Genomic DNA, 14,702 nt, shown 5'->3' on the forward strand with positions numbered 1-14,702 from the left:
AGAGATTAGAGAAATTTAAACTCTGAATATATTCTTTAACATGAGCAGGATTGTTGAAACAGTGAAATGGGGTGTTATTCCTCTTGAGGGGGTCTGTTCTGTGGACTTTGTTGAAATCACGCTCTGACCACACAAAACCCCAGACACCTGGACCTATTCTCCCTTTGGCTCCGGTAAAGGGTTCTGTTATGATGTGTCCAAATGTCACCTTATTCCCTTTGTAGAGCACAACTTCTGACCAGAGCCCATAGGAAGTGAACTTCATAGGGAATAAGCAGCCATTTGGGACTGGACCATGACGTTATGATCTTGGGGCCTTGGCTGTGCTCAGGGAGTCCTCCAGACAGAGCTGGGTTCAGGAGGCCTCCTCCAGACAGAGCTGGGTTCAGGGAGTCCTCCAGACAGAGATGGGTTCAGAAAGTCCTCCAGACAGAAATGGGTTCAGGGAGTCCTCCAGACAGAGCTGGGTTCAGGGAGTCCTCCAGGCAGAGCTGGGCTCAGGGGGAGTCCTCCAGACAGAGCTGGGATCAGGGATTCCTCCAGACAGAGCTAGCTTGCAGTAATCATTTCTCTTCATCTCCCTCTCCATCCCTCTCTCTACATCCATCTCTCTTCATCTATCTCTCTTCATCTCCCTCTCCATCCCTGTCTCTACATCCCTCTCGCCATCTCTCTACATCCATCTCTCTACATCTCTCTCTCTACATCCCTGTCTCCATCTCTCTCTCTACATCCATCTCTCTACATCCCTCTCGCCATCTCTCTCTTCATCTCTCTCTCCATCTCAGCAACAGAGTCTCATCTCACCCGAAGCCGGAGCAGAACCTGAAGAAGAGGAAGAATCCGTATCCCTGAGCGAAGCAGGACAGGAAGCTGAAGACACAGTCGATGGCCAGACAGTAGATCAGACATTTCCTACGGCCCATCTTATCCGCCAGGCTGCCCCACACGAAAGCCCCCACCATCATCGACACGTACACCAACAGACCTGTTAAGAGAGAGAGAGAAACACAGCTTTGTCAATAGAGGCAGAGACTCTGGAGGACTGATCATTTGGTACAAATCCCAACAACAAAATCTAATCGATCCCCTCAAAATTGGTAATTATCACATTTAGTTAAAACTGAAAATAGAACTTGTACTGACAGAAACATGTGTTACAGTATATCCTCCCTCAGAATCCTCATATAACTCAAAGAAGATATTCCCCACCCTTGAGGAAGAGACCTGCCATTTGCAGGCCTATGGAAATGTCCTCATCTGTGGGGACACAAATTCGCTCACAGGAACACTACCTGATCTAACGAGCACACGAGGCGACAGCTTTATTACAGGCCGTACTGTTTCTAACTGTCTTCATCTCCCCCATAGAAACAACAGTGACAGCACCGTCAACAAAAGCAGAAGGGATCTTTTGCAGCTCTGTAGAAGCCTGGGTCTGTACTTTGTCAATGGTAGGTTACGGGGGGGGGCTCTTTGGGGAGATTCACCGACTGCTCACCTCTTGGCCACAGTACAGTCGACTATATGATCACAGACATGGACCCCTTCTCTCTCAGCTCATTCACTGTCAAGCCACTAACACCTCTGTCTGATCACAGACACGTTATGTTGTTCCTCAAAAGAACAGACATGGAAACAACCACACACTCACAGCCCACATTCACAGCCCAGTAAGCAACATCAGACATTCATACAGATGGGCCCAAAACAGCACAGAAGAATGGCAGACAGCAACCAGTAACCAAAATATCCAGACACTCTTAAATAACTTCCTGGATAGCACATTCACTCACAGTAAAGAAGGCATCGATCTGGCCGTAAAAAAAAAAAAACATCAACTATATATTCAGGCAAACGGCCCTCATTGCTGTGAGACTTTAAAACTCTATAAACGTACACTCAGAATCAAAAAAGCACAGCACAACAGCTGACATTATTTTTTATTTATCTAGGCAAGTCAGTTAAGAACAAATTCTTATTTACAGTGACAGCCTAGGAACAGTGGGTTAACTGCCTTGACAGATTGTTACCTTGTCAGCTCAGGGATTAGATCTAGCAACTCTTTGGTTACTGGTCCAACGCTGCAACCACTAGGCTACCTGTCGCCCCTACACTCCAACCACTAGACTACCTGCCGCCCCTACACTCTAACCACTAGACTACCTGCCGCCCCTACACTCTAACCACTAGACTACCTGCCACCCCTACACTCTAACCACTAGACTACCTGCCGCCCCTACACTCTAACCACTAGACTACCTGCTGCCCCTACACTCTAACCACTAGACTACCTGCCGCCCCTACGCTCTAACCACTAGACTACCTGCCGCCCCTACGCTCCAACCACTAGACTACATGCCGCCCCTCCACTCTAACCACTAGGCTACCTGCCGCCCCTACACTCCAACCACTAGACTACCTACCGCCCCTACACTCTAACCACTAGGCTACTTGCCGCCCCTACACTCTAACCACTAGGCTACCTGCCGCCCCTACACTCTAACCACTAGGCTACCTGCCGTCCCTCCACTCTAACCACTAGGCTACCTACCGCCCCTACACTCTAACCACTAGACTACCTACCGCCCCTACACTCTAACCACTAGGCTACCTGCCGCCCCTACACTCTAACCATTAGGCTACCTACCGCCCCTACATCCTAACCACTAGGCTACCTGCCGCCCCTACACTCCAACCACTAGGCTACCTACCGCCCCTACACTCTAACCACTAGGCTACCTGCCGCCCCTCCACTCTAACCACTAGGCTACCTGCCGCCCCTACACTCCAACCACTAGGCTACCTAACGCCCCTACACTCTAACCACTAGACTACCTGCCCCACCTACACTCCAACCACTAGACTACCTACCGCCCCTACACTCTAACCACTAGGCTACTTGCCGCCCCTACACTCTAACCACTAGGCTACCTGCCGCCCCTACACTCTAACCACTAGGCTACCTGCCGTCCCTCCACTCTAACCACTAGGCTACCTACCGCCCCTACACTCTAACCACTAGACTACCTACCGCCCCTACACTCTAACCACTAGGCTACCTGCCGCCCCTACACTCTAACCATTAGGCTACCTACCGCCCCTACATCCTAACCACTAGGCTACCTGCCGCCCGTACACTCCAACCACTAGGCTACCTACCGCCCCTACACTCTAACCACTAGGCTACCTACCGCCCCTCCACTCTAACCACTAGGCTACCTGCCGCCCCTACACTCCAACCATTAGGCTACCTGCCGCCCCTACACTCTAACCACTAGACTATCTGCCGCCCCTACGCTCTAACCACTAGGCTACCTGCCGCCCCTACACTCCAACCACTAGGCTACCTAACGCCCCTACACTCTAACCACTAGACTACCTGCCGCCCCTACACTCTAACCACTAGGCTACCTGCCGCCCCTACGCTCTAACCACTAGGCTACCTGCCGCCCCTACACTCCAACCACTAGGCTACCTAACGCCCCTACACTCTAACCACTAGACTACCTGCCGCCCCTACACTCTTACCACTAGACTACCTGCTGCCCCTACACTCTAACCACTAGACTACCTGCCGCCCCTACACTCTAACCACTAGGCTACCTGCCGCCCCTACACTCCAACCACTAGGCTACCTGCCCCACCTACACTCTAACCACTAGACTACCTGCCGCCCCTACACTCTAACCACTAGACTACCTGCCGCCCCTACACTCTAACCACTAGACTACCTGCCCCACCTACGCTCCAACCACTAGACTACCTGCCACCCCTACACTCTAACCACTAGGCTACCTACGGCCCCTACACTCTAACCACTAGGCTACCCGCCACCCCTACACTCTAACCACTAGGCTACCTACCGCCTCTACACTCTAACCACTAGACTACCTGCCGCCCCCACACTCTAATCACTAGGCTACCTACCGCCCCTACACTCTAACCACTAGACTACCTGCCGCCCCTACACTCTAACCACTAGGCTACCTGCCGCCCCTACACTCCAACCACTAGGCTACCTACCGCCCCTACACTCTAACCACTAGGCTACTTGCCGCCCCTACACTCCAACCACTAGACTACCTGCCCCACCTACGCTCCAACCACTAGACTACCTGCCGCCCCTACACTCTAACCATTAGGCTACCTACCGCACCTACACTCTAACCACTAGGCTACCTGCCGCCCCTACACTCCAACCACTAGGCTACCTACCGCCCCTACACTCTAACCACTAGGCTACCTGCCGCCCCTACACTCTAACCACTAGACTATCTGCCGCCCCTACGCTCTAACCACTAGGCTACCTGCCGCCCCTACACTCCAACCACTAGGCTACCTACCGCCCCTACACTCTAACCACTAGACTACCTGCCCCACCTACACTCTAACCACTAGACTACCTGCCGCCCCTACACTCTAACCACTAGGCTACCTGCCGCCCCTTTGCTCTAACCACTAGGCTACCTGCCGCCCCTACACTCTAACCACTAGACTACCTGCCGCCCCTACACTCTTACCACTAGACTACCTGCTGCCCCTACACTCCAACCACTAGGCTACCTACCGCCCCTACACTCTAACCACTAGGCTACCTGCCGCCCCTACGCCCTAACCACTAGGCTACCTGCCGCCCCTACGCTCTAACCACTAGGCTACCTGCCGCCCCTACGCTCTAACCACTAGGCTACCTGCCGCCCCTACGCTCTAACCACTAGGCTACCTGCCGCCCCTACACTCTAACCACTAGACTACCTTCTGCCCCAGTCCATAAACACAAACAACTACTGGCAAAATTGGAGAAACCTAAAAATAAAATCAAAACAAGAGGAATTAGCAATATAAAATCTTGACATACAGTATGTACCCATTATAAACTAATAACCCATTATAAACTAATAACCCGATATAAACTAATAACCCATTATAAACTAATAACCCATTATAAACTAATACCCCATTATAAACGAATACCCCATTATAAACGAATACCCCATTATAAACTAATAACCCATTATAAACGAATACCCCATTATAAACGAATACCCCATTATAAACTAATAACCCATTATTAAACAAATTACCCATTATAAACGAATACCCCATTATAAACGAATACCCCATTATAAACTAATAACCCATTATTAAACAAATTACCCATTATAAACTAATAACCCATTATTAAACTAAATACCCATTATAAACTAATAACTCATTATAAAACGAATATCCCATTATAAACTAATAACCCATTATTAAACTAATTACCCATTATAAACTAATAACCCATTATTAAACTAATTACCCATTATAAACTAATAACCCATTATTAAACTAATTACTCATTATAAACTAATAACCCGTTATAAACTACTAACCCACTATTGAACAAATTACCCATTATAAACTAATAACCCATTATTAAACTAATTGCCCATTATAAACAAATAACCCATTATTAAACTAATCACCCATTTTAAACTAATAACCCATTATAAAACTCTCTACAACACTGTTCAAAGTGATGCAGAACAAATTCATGACAAGTTGAACCGTGTTATAAAAGATATAAAGGCCAATCAAACTGACCATTACTGACTAATCAAACTGACCATTACTGACTAATCAAACTGACCATTACTGACCAATCAAACTGACCATTACTGACCAATCAATCTGACCATTGCTGACCAATCAAATTGACCATTGCTGACCAATCAAACTGACCATTACTGACCAATCAAATTGACCATTGCTGACCAATCCCCAGACCAGGAGCTCTATAATGCTGTATTTAACCTTCATTTAACTCGGCAAGAAAGTTAACAAAGAATTTTTCATTTACAGTGGCGGCCTACACCGGCCAAACACGTAACCAATTGATGTGCAGCCCTATGGGACTGGTATTGAACCAGGGTCTGTAGTGCCTTAGACCACTGCACCACTCGGGAGCCCAAACTCTGAGTATAAGAAACTTCAGACCCTCAAATTTAAAATGCATGCAGACCTAATGTCATCCTAAATGAGATGCTCAAATTCACTAGTGCAAAATTGGTACAAAATATATCTCAAAATGTATCTCAATTGGTACAAAATATATAGAGTACTGTACACACTACAATTACTTGTGTTTAAAAATAATCTCAACTGGACACCTTAATGAGGCAGTGAATGAACTGAGAGAGGAAGTATGCAGGGCATTCTACTTAATTTAAAAACAAATTCAAATGTGTCATTGAACAAATTGCACCTAATGGCAGCGAGGTGTGGGGTCCACTTGCAAAACAAGATTTCACCCAATAGGACAAACATCCAATTGAAACCCTGCATGCAGAGTTCTGTAAGATTCTCCTACATGTCCAGAGGAAAACTACAAACAATGCATGCAGGGCAGAATTAGGACAAGATACACTAATAATAAAAACTCAAAAAAGAGCAGTTAAGTTTGGGAAACATCTAAAATACAGTGACCCCCTCTCATATCATTACCAAGCCCTGCAATGCCAAGAGCAGAGCAAAGAAAAGAGTCCCCTCATCCAGCTGGTCCTGAGGCTGAGTTCACAAACCTGTTCTACTAACACACTGAAGCCTCAGTCCGCTCATCCTGCTGGTCCTGGGGCTGAGTTCACTAACCTGTTCTACTAACACACTGAAGCCTCAGTCCCCTCATCCAGCTGGTCCTGAGGCTGAGTTCACTAACCTGTTCTACTAACACACTGAAGCCTCAGTCCCCTCATCCAGCTGGTCCTGGGGCTGAGTTCACTAACCTGTTCTACTAACACACTGAAGCCTCAGTCCGCTCATCCTGCTGGTCCTGGGGCTGAGTTCACAAACCTGTTCTACTAACACACTGAAGCCTCAGTCCCCTCATCCAGCTGGTCCTGGGGCTGAGTTCACAAACCTGTTCTACTAACACACTGAAGCCTCAGTCCGCTCATCCTGCTGGTCCTGGGGCTGAGTTCACTAACCTGTTCTACTAACACACTGAAGCCTCAGTCCCCTCATCCAGCTGGTCCTGGGGCTGAGTTCACTAACCTGTTCTACTAACACACTGAAGCCTCAGTCCCCTCATCCAGCTGGTCCTGGGCCTGAGTTCACTAACCTGCTCTACTAACACACTGAAGCCTCAGTCCGCTCATCCAGCTGGTCCTGGGGCTGAGTTCACTAACCCGTTCTACTAACACACTGAAGCCTCAGTCCCCTCATCCAGCTGGTCCTGGGGCTGAGTTCACTAACCTGTTCTACTAACACACTGAAGCCTCAGTCCCCTCATCCAGCTGGTCCTGGGGCTGAGTTCACTAACCTGCTCTACTAACACACTGAAGCCTCAGTCCCCTCATCCAGCTGGTCCTGAGTTCACTAACCTGTTCTACTAACACACTGAAGCCTCAGTCCGCTCATCCAGCTGGTCCTGAGTTCACTAACCCGTTCTACTAACACACTTAAGCCTCAGTCCCCTCATCCAGCTGGTCCTGAGTTCACTAACCTGTTCTACTAACACACTGAAGCCTCAGTCCGCTCATCCAGCTGGTCCTGAGTTCACTAACCTGTTCTACTAACACACTAAAGCCTCAGTCCCCTCATCCAGCTGGTCCTGGGGCTGAGTTCACTAACCTGTTCTACTAACACACTGAAGCCTCAGTCCCCTCATCCAGCTGGTCCTGGGGCTGAGTTCACTAACCTGTTCTACTAACACACTGAAGCCTCAGTCCCCTCATCCAGCTGGTCCTGGGCCTGAGTTCACTAACCTGCTCTACTAACACACTGAAGCCTCAGTCCGCTCATCCAGCTGGTCCTGGGGCTGAGTTCACTAACCCGTTCTACTAACACACTGAAGCCTCAGTCCCCTCATCCAGCTGGTCCTGGGGCTGAGTTCACTAACCTGTTCTACTAACACACTGAAGCCTCAGTCCCCTCATCCAGCTGGTCCTGGGGCTGAGTTCACTAACCTGCTCTACTAACACACTGAAGCCTCAGTCCCCTCATCCAGCTGGTCCTGAGTTCACTAACCTGTTCTACTAACACACTGAAGCCTCAGTCCGCTCATCCAGCTGGTCCTGAGTTCACTAACCCGTTCTACTAACACACTAAAGCCTCAGTCCCCTAATCCAGCTGGTCCTGAGTTCACTAACCTGTTCTACTAACACACTGAAGCCTCAGTCCGCTCATCCAGCTGGTCCTGAGTTCACTAACCCGTTCTACTAACACACTAAAGCCTCAGTCCCCTCATCCAGCTGGTCCTGGGGCTGAGTTCACTAACCTGTTCTACTAACACACTGAAGCCTCAGGACTAGAACACCCAATCAATCAGAATAAAACAAACTACAACACAGTCAAAACAAAACTACATTGCTTATTGGGAAACACAATCACAAAGCAAAATGCAGTGCTATTTAGCCCTAAATCGACGGTACACCGTGGAAAACTATTTGACAACGTACAGGCTCAGTGAGAACAGCCTTGCCATTGAGAAGGGTAGACACAGGAAAACCTGGCTCCCTGTAGAGGAAAGGCTGTGCAACCACTGCACCACAGCAGAACCTGGCTCCCTGTAGAGGAAAGGCTGTGCAACCACTGCACCACAGCAGAACCTGGCTCCCTGTAGAGGAAAGGCTGTGCAACCACTGCACCACAGCAGAACCTGGCTCCCTGTAGAGGAAAGGCTGTGCAACCACTGCACCACAGCAGAACCTGGCTCCCTGTAGTGGAAAGGCTGTGCAACCACTGCACCACAGCAGAACTTGGCTCCCTGTAGAGGAAAGGCTGTGACTCCACTGCACCACAGCAGAACCTGAGACGGAGCTGCATTTCCTGACAAAATGTCAAAAATATAAAACAATTAGTTACATTTAGTTTAAAATTGTAGTTTCATTAATTAATTCAATTAGTTTCATTTCCTCAAATTTGAAACCCTTATTTAAGGTTTCAAAGACCTCTCTGATGAGGATAGGCTACCCGTCCTGTTGGGGGAGGGATAGGCTACCCGTCCTGTTGGGGGAGGGAGAGGCTACCCGTCCTGTTGGGGGAGGGAGAGGCTACCCATCCTGTTGGGGGAGGGATAGGTTACCTGTCCTGTTGGGGGAGGGATAGGCTACCCGTCCTGTTGGGGGAGGGATAGGCTACCCGTCCTGTTGGGGGAGGGATAGGCTACCCGTCCTGTTGGGGGAGGGATAGGCTACCCGTCCTGTTGGGGGAGGGATAGGCTACCCGTCCTGTTGGGGGAGGGATAGGCTACCCGTCCTGTTGGGGGAGGAAGCAGAGGAAGCACTACATTGCTGCCTGCCATAAGATGAGGGACAGTGTCTGACAGACCAACCATGTCCTCTATGTGGGTTGGCAGAGCACTACATTGCTGCCTGCCATAAGATGAGGGACAGTGTCTGACAGACCAACCATGTCCTCTATGTGGGTTGGCAGAGCACTACATTGCTGCCTGCCATAAGATGAGGGACAGTGTCTGACAGACCAACCATGTCCTCTATGTGGGTTGGCAGCGCACTACATTGCTGCCTGCCATAAGATGAGGGACAGTGTCTGACAGACCAACCATGTCCTCTATGTGGGTTGGCAGAGCACTACATTGCTGCCTGCCATAAGATGAGGGACAGTGTCTGACAGACCAACCATGTCCTCTATGTGGGTTGGCAGCGCACTACATTGCTGCCTGCCATGAGATGAGGGACAGTGTCTGACAGACCAACCATGTCCTCTATGTGGGTTGGCAGAGCACTACATTGCTGCCTGCCATAAGATGAGGGACAGTGTCTGACAGACCAACCATGTCCTCTATGTGGGTTGACAGACCACTACATTGCTGCCTGCCATAAGATGAGGGACAGTGTCTGACAGACCAACCATGTCCTCTATGTGGGTTGGCAGAGCACTACATTGCTGCCTGCCATAAGATGAGGGACAGTGTCTGACAGACCAACCATGTCCTCTATGTGGGTTGGCAGAGCACTACGTTGCTGCCTGCCATAAGATGAGGGACAGTGTCTGACAGACCAACCATGTCCTCTATGTGGGTTGGCAGAGCACTACGTTGCTGCCTGCCATAAGATGAGGGACAGTGTCTGACAGACCAACCATGTCCTCTGTGCTTATTGTTATTGTTGAATGTATTGATTGTTGTTGTTACTGTTGTCCTGTTGACAATATTCATATGTACAGTACATTGTTACGTCATTCCAATAAAGCAAATTGAATTGAATTGAGAGAGACAGAGGTATTAGTACTGCCAGGGACATAAACAGACAGAGGTATTAGTACTGCCAGGGACATAAACAGACAGAGGTATTAGTACTGCCAGGGACATAGACAGACAGAGGTATTAGTACTGCCAGGGACATAAACAGACAGAGGTATTAGTACTGCCAGGGACATAAACAGACAGAGGTATTAGTACTGCCAGGGACATAGACAGACAGAGGTATTAGTACTGCCAGGGACATAAACAGACAGAGGTATTAGTACTGCCAGGGACATAAACAGACAGAGGTATTAGTACTGCCAGGGACATAAACAGACAGAGGTATTAGTACTGCCAGGGACATAAACAGACAGAGGTATTAGTACTGCCAGGGACATAAACAAACAGAGGTATTAGTACTGCCAGGGACATAAACAGACAGAGGTATTAGTACTGCCAGGGACATAGACAGACAGAGGTATTAGTACTGCCAGGGACATTAACAGACAGAGGTAGTAGTACTGCCAGGGACATAAACAGACAGAGGTATTAGTACTGCCAGGGACATAAACAGACAGAGGTATTAGTACTGCCAGGGACATAAACAGACAGAGGTATTAGTACTGCCAGGGACATAAACAGACAGAGGTATTAGTACTGCCAGGGACATAAACAGACAGAGGTATTAGTACTGCCAGGGACATAAACAGACAGAGGTATTAGTACTGCCAGGGACATAGACAGACAGAGGTATTAGTACTGCCAGGGACACAAACAGACAGAGGTATTAGTACTGCCAGGGACATAAACAGACAGAGGTATTAGTACTGCCAGGGACATAAACAGACAGAGGTATTAGTACTGCCAGGGACATAAACAAACAGACGGACGGACGGACGGACAGTATATCATCCCAAACCTAATCTCATTCTGTCTGTCAATCAAGCCAACAGTAGAGTAATGTTGTGCTGCCAGACTTTACACAGTGGCTCAAGGCTCATAGTAGAGTAATGTTGTGCTGCCAGACTTTACACAGTGGCTCAAGGCTCATAGTAGAGTAATGTTGTGCAGCCAGACTTTACACAGTGGCTCAAGGCTCATAGTACAGTAATGTTGTGCAGCCAGACTTTACACAGTGGCTCAAGGCTCATAGTAGAGTAATGTTGTGCAGACAGACTTTACACAGTGGCTCAAGGCTCATAGTAGAGTAATGTTGTGCAGCCAGACTTTACACAGTGGCTCAAGGCTCATAGTAGAGTAATGTTGTGCTGCCAGACTTTACACAGTGGCTCAAGGCTCATAGTAGAGTAATGTTGTGCTGCCAGACTTTACACAGTGGCTCAAGGCTCATAGTAGAGTAATGTTGTGCAGCCAGACTTTACACAGTGGCTCAAGGCTCATAGTAGAGTAATGTTGTGCAGCCAGACTTTACACAGTGGCTCAAGGCTCATAGTAGAGTAATGTTGTGCAGCCAGACTTTACACAGTGGCTCAAGGCTCATAGTAGAGTAATGTTGTGCAGCCAGACTTTACACAGTGGCTCAAGGCTCATAGTAGAGTAATGTTGTGCTGCCAGACTTTACACAGTGGCTCAAGGCTCATAGTAGAGTAATGTTGTGCTGCCAGACTTTACACAGTGGCTCAAGGCTCATAGTAGAGTAATGTTGTGCTGCCAGACTTTACACAGTGGCTCAAGGCTCATAGTAGAGTAATGTTGTGCTGCCAGACTTTACACAGTGGCTCAAGGCTCATAGTAGAGTAATGTTGTGCTGCCAGACTTTACACAGTGGCTCAAGGCTCATAGTAGAGTAATGTTGTGTTGCCAGACTTTACACAGTGGCTCAAGGCTCACAGTAGAGTAATGTTGTGTTGCCAGACTTTACACAGTGGCTCAAGGCTCACAGTAGAGTAATGTTGTCCTGCCAGACTTTACACAGTGGCTCAAGGCTCACAGCAAAGTGGGCGTCCTCTCCTCCACTAGGAGGCTCCCTTTGCCACGTTGTCCTATTGAACTGGTCTTACTGAATTAGGAAAAAGGGAAAGTCCTTCTTGAAGATATCCTTCCAAAAAAGACATGTGAATTCCTCCACATTCACGGAAATGAATCCAGAGCAACAAAGCAAATCTAGCAATACACAGTGACATAAATCTGTGTTAAAACAACGCCTTCTAAATGAAGATAGAGGAATCTACTTGGATATTAACATAGTAACAACACCTTCTAAATGAAGATAGAGGAATCTATTTGGATATTAATTAACAACACCTTCTAAATGAAGATAGAGGAATCTATTTGGATATTAACATAGTAACACCACCTTCTAAATGAAGATAGAGGAATCTATTTGGATATTAACAACACCTTCTAAATGAAGATAGAGGAATCTATTTGGATATTAACAACACCTTCTAAATGAAGATAGAGGAATCTATTTGGATATTAACAACACCTTCTAAATGAAGATAGAGGAATCTATTTGGATATTAACAGCACCTTCTAAATGAAGATAGAGGAATCTATTTGGATATTAACATAGTAACAACACCTTCTAAATGAAGATAGAGGAATCTATTTGGATATTAACATAGTAACAACACCTTCTAAATGAAGATAGAGGAATCTATTTGGATATTAACAACACCTTCTAAATGAAGATAGAGGAATCTATTTGGATATTAACAACACCTTCTAAATGAAGATAGAGGAATCTATTTGGATAGTAACAACACCTTCTAAATGAAGATAGAGGAATCTATTTGGATATTAACAACACCTTCTAAATGAAGATAGAGGAATCTATTTGGATATTAACAACACCTTCTAAATGAAGATAGAGGAATATATTTGGATATTAACAACACCTTCTAAATGAAGATAGAGGAATCTATTTGGATATTAACAGCACCTTCTAAATGAAGATAGAGGAATCTATTTGGATATTAACATAGTAACAACACCTTCTAAATGAAGATAGAGGAATCTATTTGGATAGTAACAACACCTTCTAAATGAAGATAGAGGAATCTATTTGGATATTAACATAGTAACAACACCTTCTAAATGAAGATAGAGGAATCTATTTGGATATTAACAACACCTTCTAAATGAAGATAGAGGAATCTATTTGGATATTAACAACACCTTCTAAATGAAGATAGAGGAATCTATTTGGATATTAACAACACCTTCTAAATGAAGATAGAGGAATCTATTTGGATATTAACAACACCTTCTAAATGAAGATAGAGGAATCTATTTGGATATTAACATAGTAACAACACCTTCTAAATGAAGATAGAGGAATCTATTTGGATATTAACAACACCTTCTAAATGAAGATAGAGGAATCTATTTGGACGTTAATATACTGACAAAATGATTCCTAGATGATGCTGAGTATTATAGAGATTAAAGCCTATGGATTCAGCGATCTCATTTATTACACCATAATATACAGTACATAGTAAAGCCCCTGTACATTATATTCTTATTTCATCAGCTAGTATTCAGTACTTGGCCGACCCTCTTAAGGCCATAATACATTGGCAATTTTGAGGGGCAATGTTACCGAACTATCTTACATTGAAAATGAGCAACTTTTTATTATGTGGGTCATTTTGATTGGCAGCGCTAACGAGCGGGTCATTTTTTTGAATCCTCCAATCAGAGTGCAGATGTTGTTCTTGATCTGCCTCAGTCTGCCTTTCTAAAACGTTTTGGAAAACATGGCGGCCATTTTGACCTGAAGTGAGAGGAAATCAGTACTAGTGTGTGTCAGTAGACCGTCGTTGCGAGAAGCAGCTACAGTATATGTCTCATGTCTCTCAGGCCCCCACTGTCCTGGGTTTATACTACAGCCCTAATTACAGTTGAGTAAGCAGCTTAGCTTAGACTAGCGGCATGTGTTGCTGTGGTGGGCTGTCAGTGCACCTCACTGTGGATTAGTATCCCTCGAAATGCTACCCCTCTACAAACGGTATGTCCTTGTACCAGGCCTCAGGCATCACAGTTAGATGCATCACAGTTAGCCTTCAACTAGGTCACATCCTAGTCACAGCGGGAGTGGCTGGGGGAGGAGATGGGGGAGGGCCTGGGGCTGGGGCAGGGGCTGGGGGAGGGGCTGGGGGAGGGCCTGGGGCTGGGGGAGGGGTTATTTTTCCAAAAAACAGCCTGAAACTCTTTCTAAAGACTGTTGACATCTAGTGGAAGCGCTAGGAACTGCAATCAGGGAGGATTTCACCCTAAAATAAAAATGCCAGCCATTGAAATCAGTGTTATGCTGAATTTCTTTGGGGGGGATGGTTTGTCCTCGGGGTTTCGCCTGCCATTTCAGTTCTGTTATACTTTAGAGTGTTTTCTATCCAAATCTACCAATTATATGCATATCCTAGCTTCTGGGCCTGAGTAGCAGGCAGTTTACTTTGGGCTTTTCATCCAGATGTCAAAGTACCGCCCCCTATCCCAAAGAAGTTTTAAACAGTTTAGAAGAACCATTCTCAGAAGGTGTTCC

At 46.7% G+C, this 14,702-nt stretch overlaps 1 protein-coding gene across 3 annotated transcripts in view; it reads right to left on the reverse strand.

Annotated features, from left to right (window-relative positions):
• sv2ba (synaptic vesicle glycoprotein 2Ba) overlaps positions 1-14,702 on the reverse strand; it is a 109,519-nt gene that overhangs the window by 16,188 nt on the left and 78,629 nt on the right. For all 3 annotated transcript variants that reach the window (XM_090222048.1, XM_090222049.1, XM_090222050.1), the window contains one exon: positions 808-988. In XM_090222048.1, coding sequence (XP_090078174.1) covers positions 808-988 — 181 coding nt within the window. The remainder of the gene's footprint in view (positions 1-807; positions 989-14,702) is intronic.

This window comes from Oncorhynchus mykiss, chromosome 26 (assembly GCF_057628025.1).
Source record: "Oncorhynchus mykiss isolate SJ-2025 chromosome 26, ASM5762802v1, whole genome shotgun sequence".
Lineage (NCBI taxonomy): Eukaryota > Metazoa > Chordata > Actinopteri > Salmoniformes > Salmonidae > Oncorhynchus > Oncorhynchus mykiss.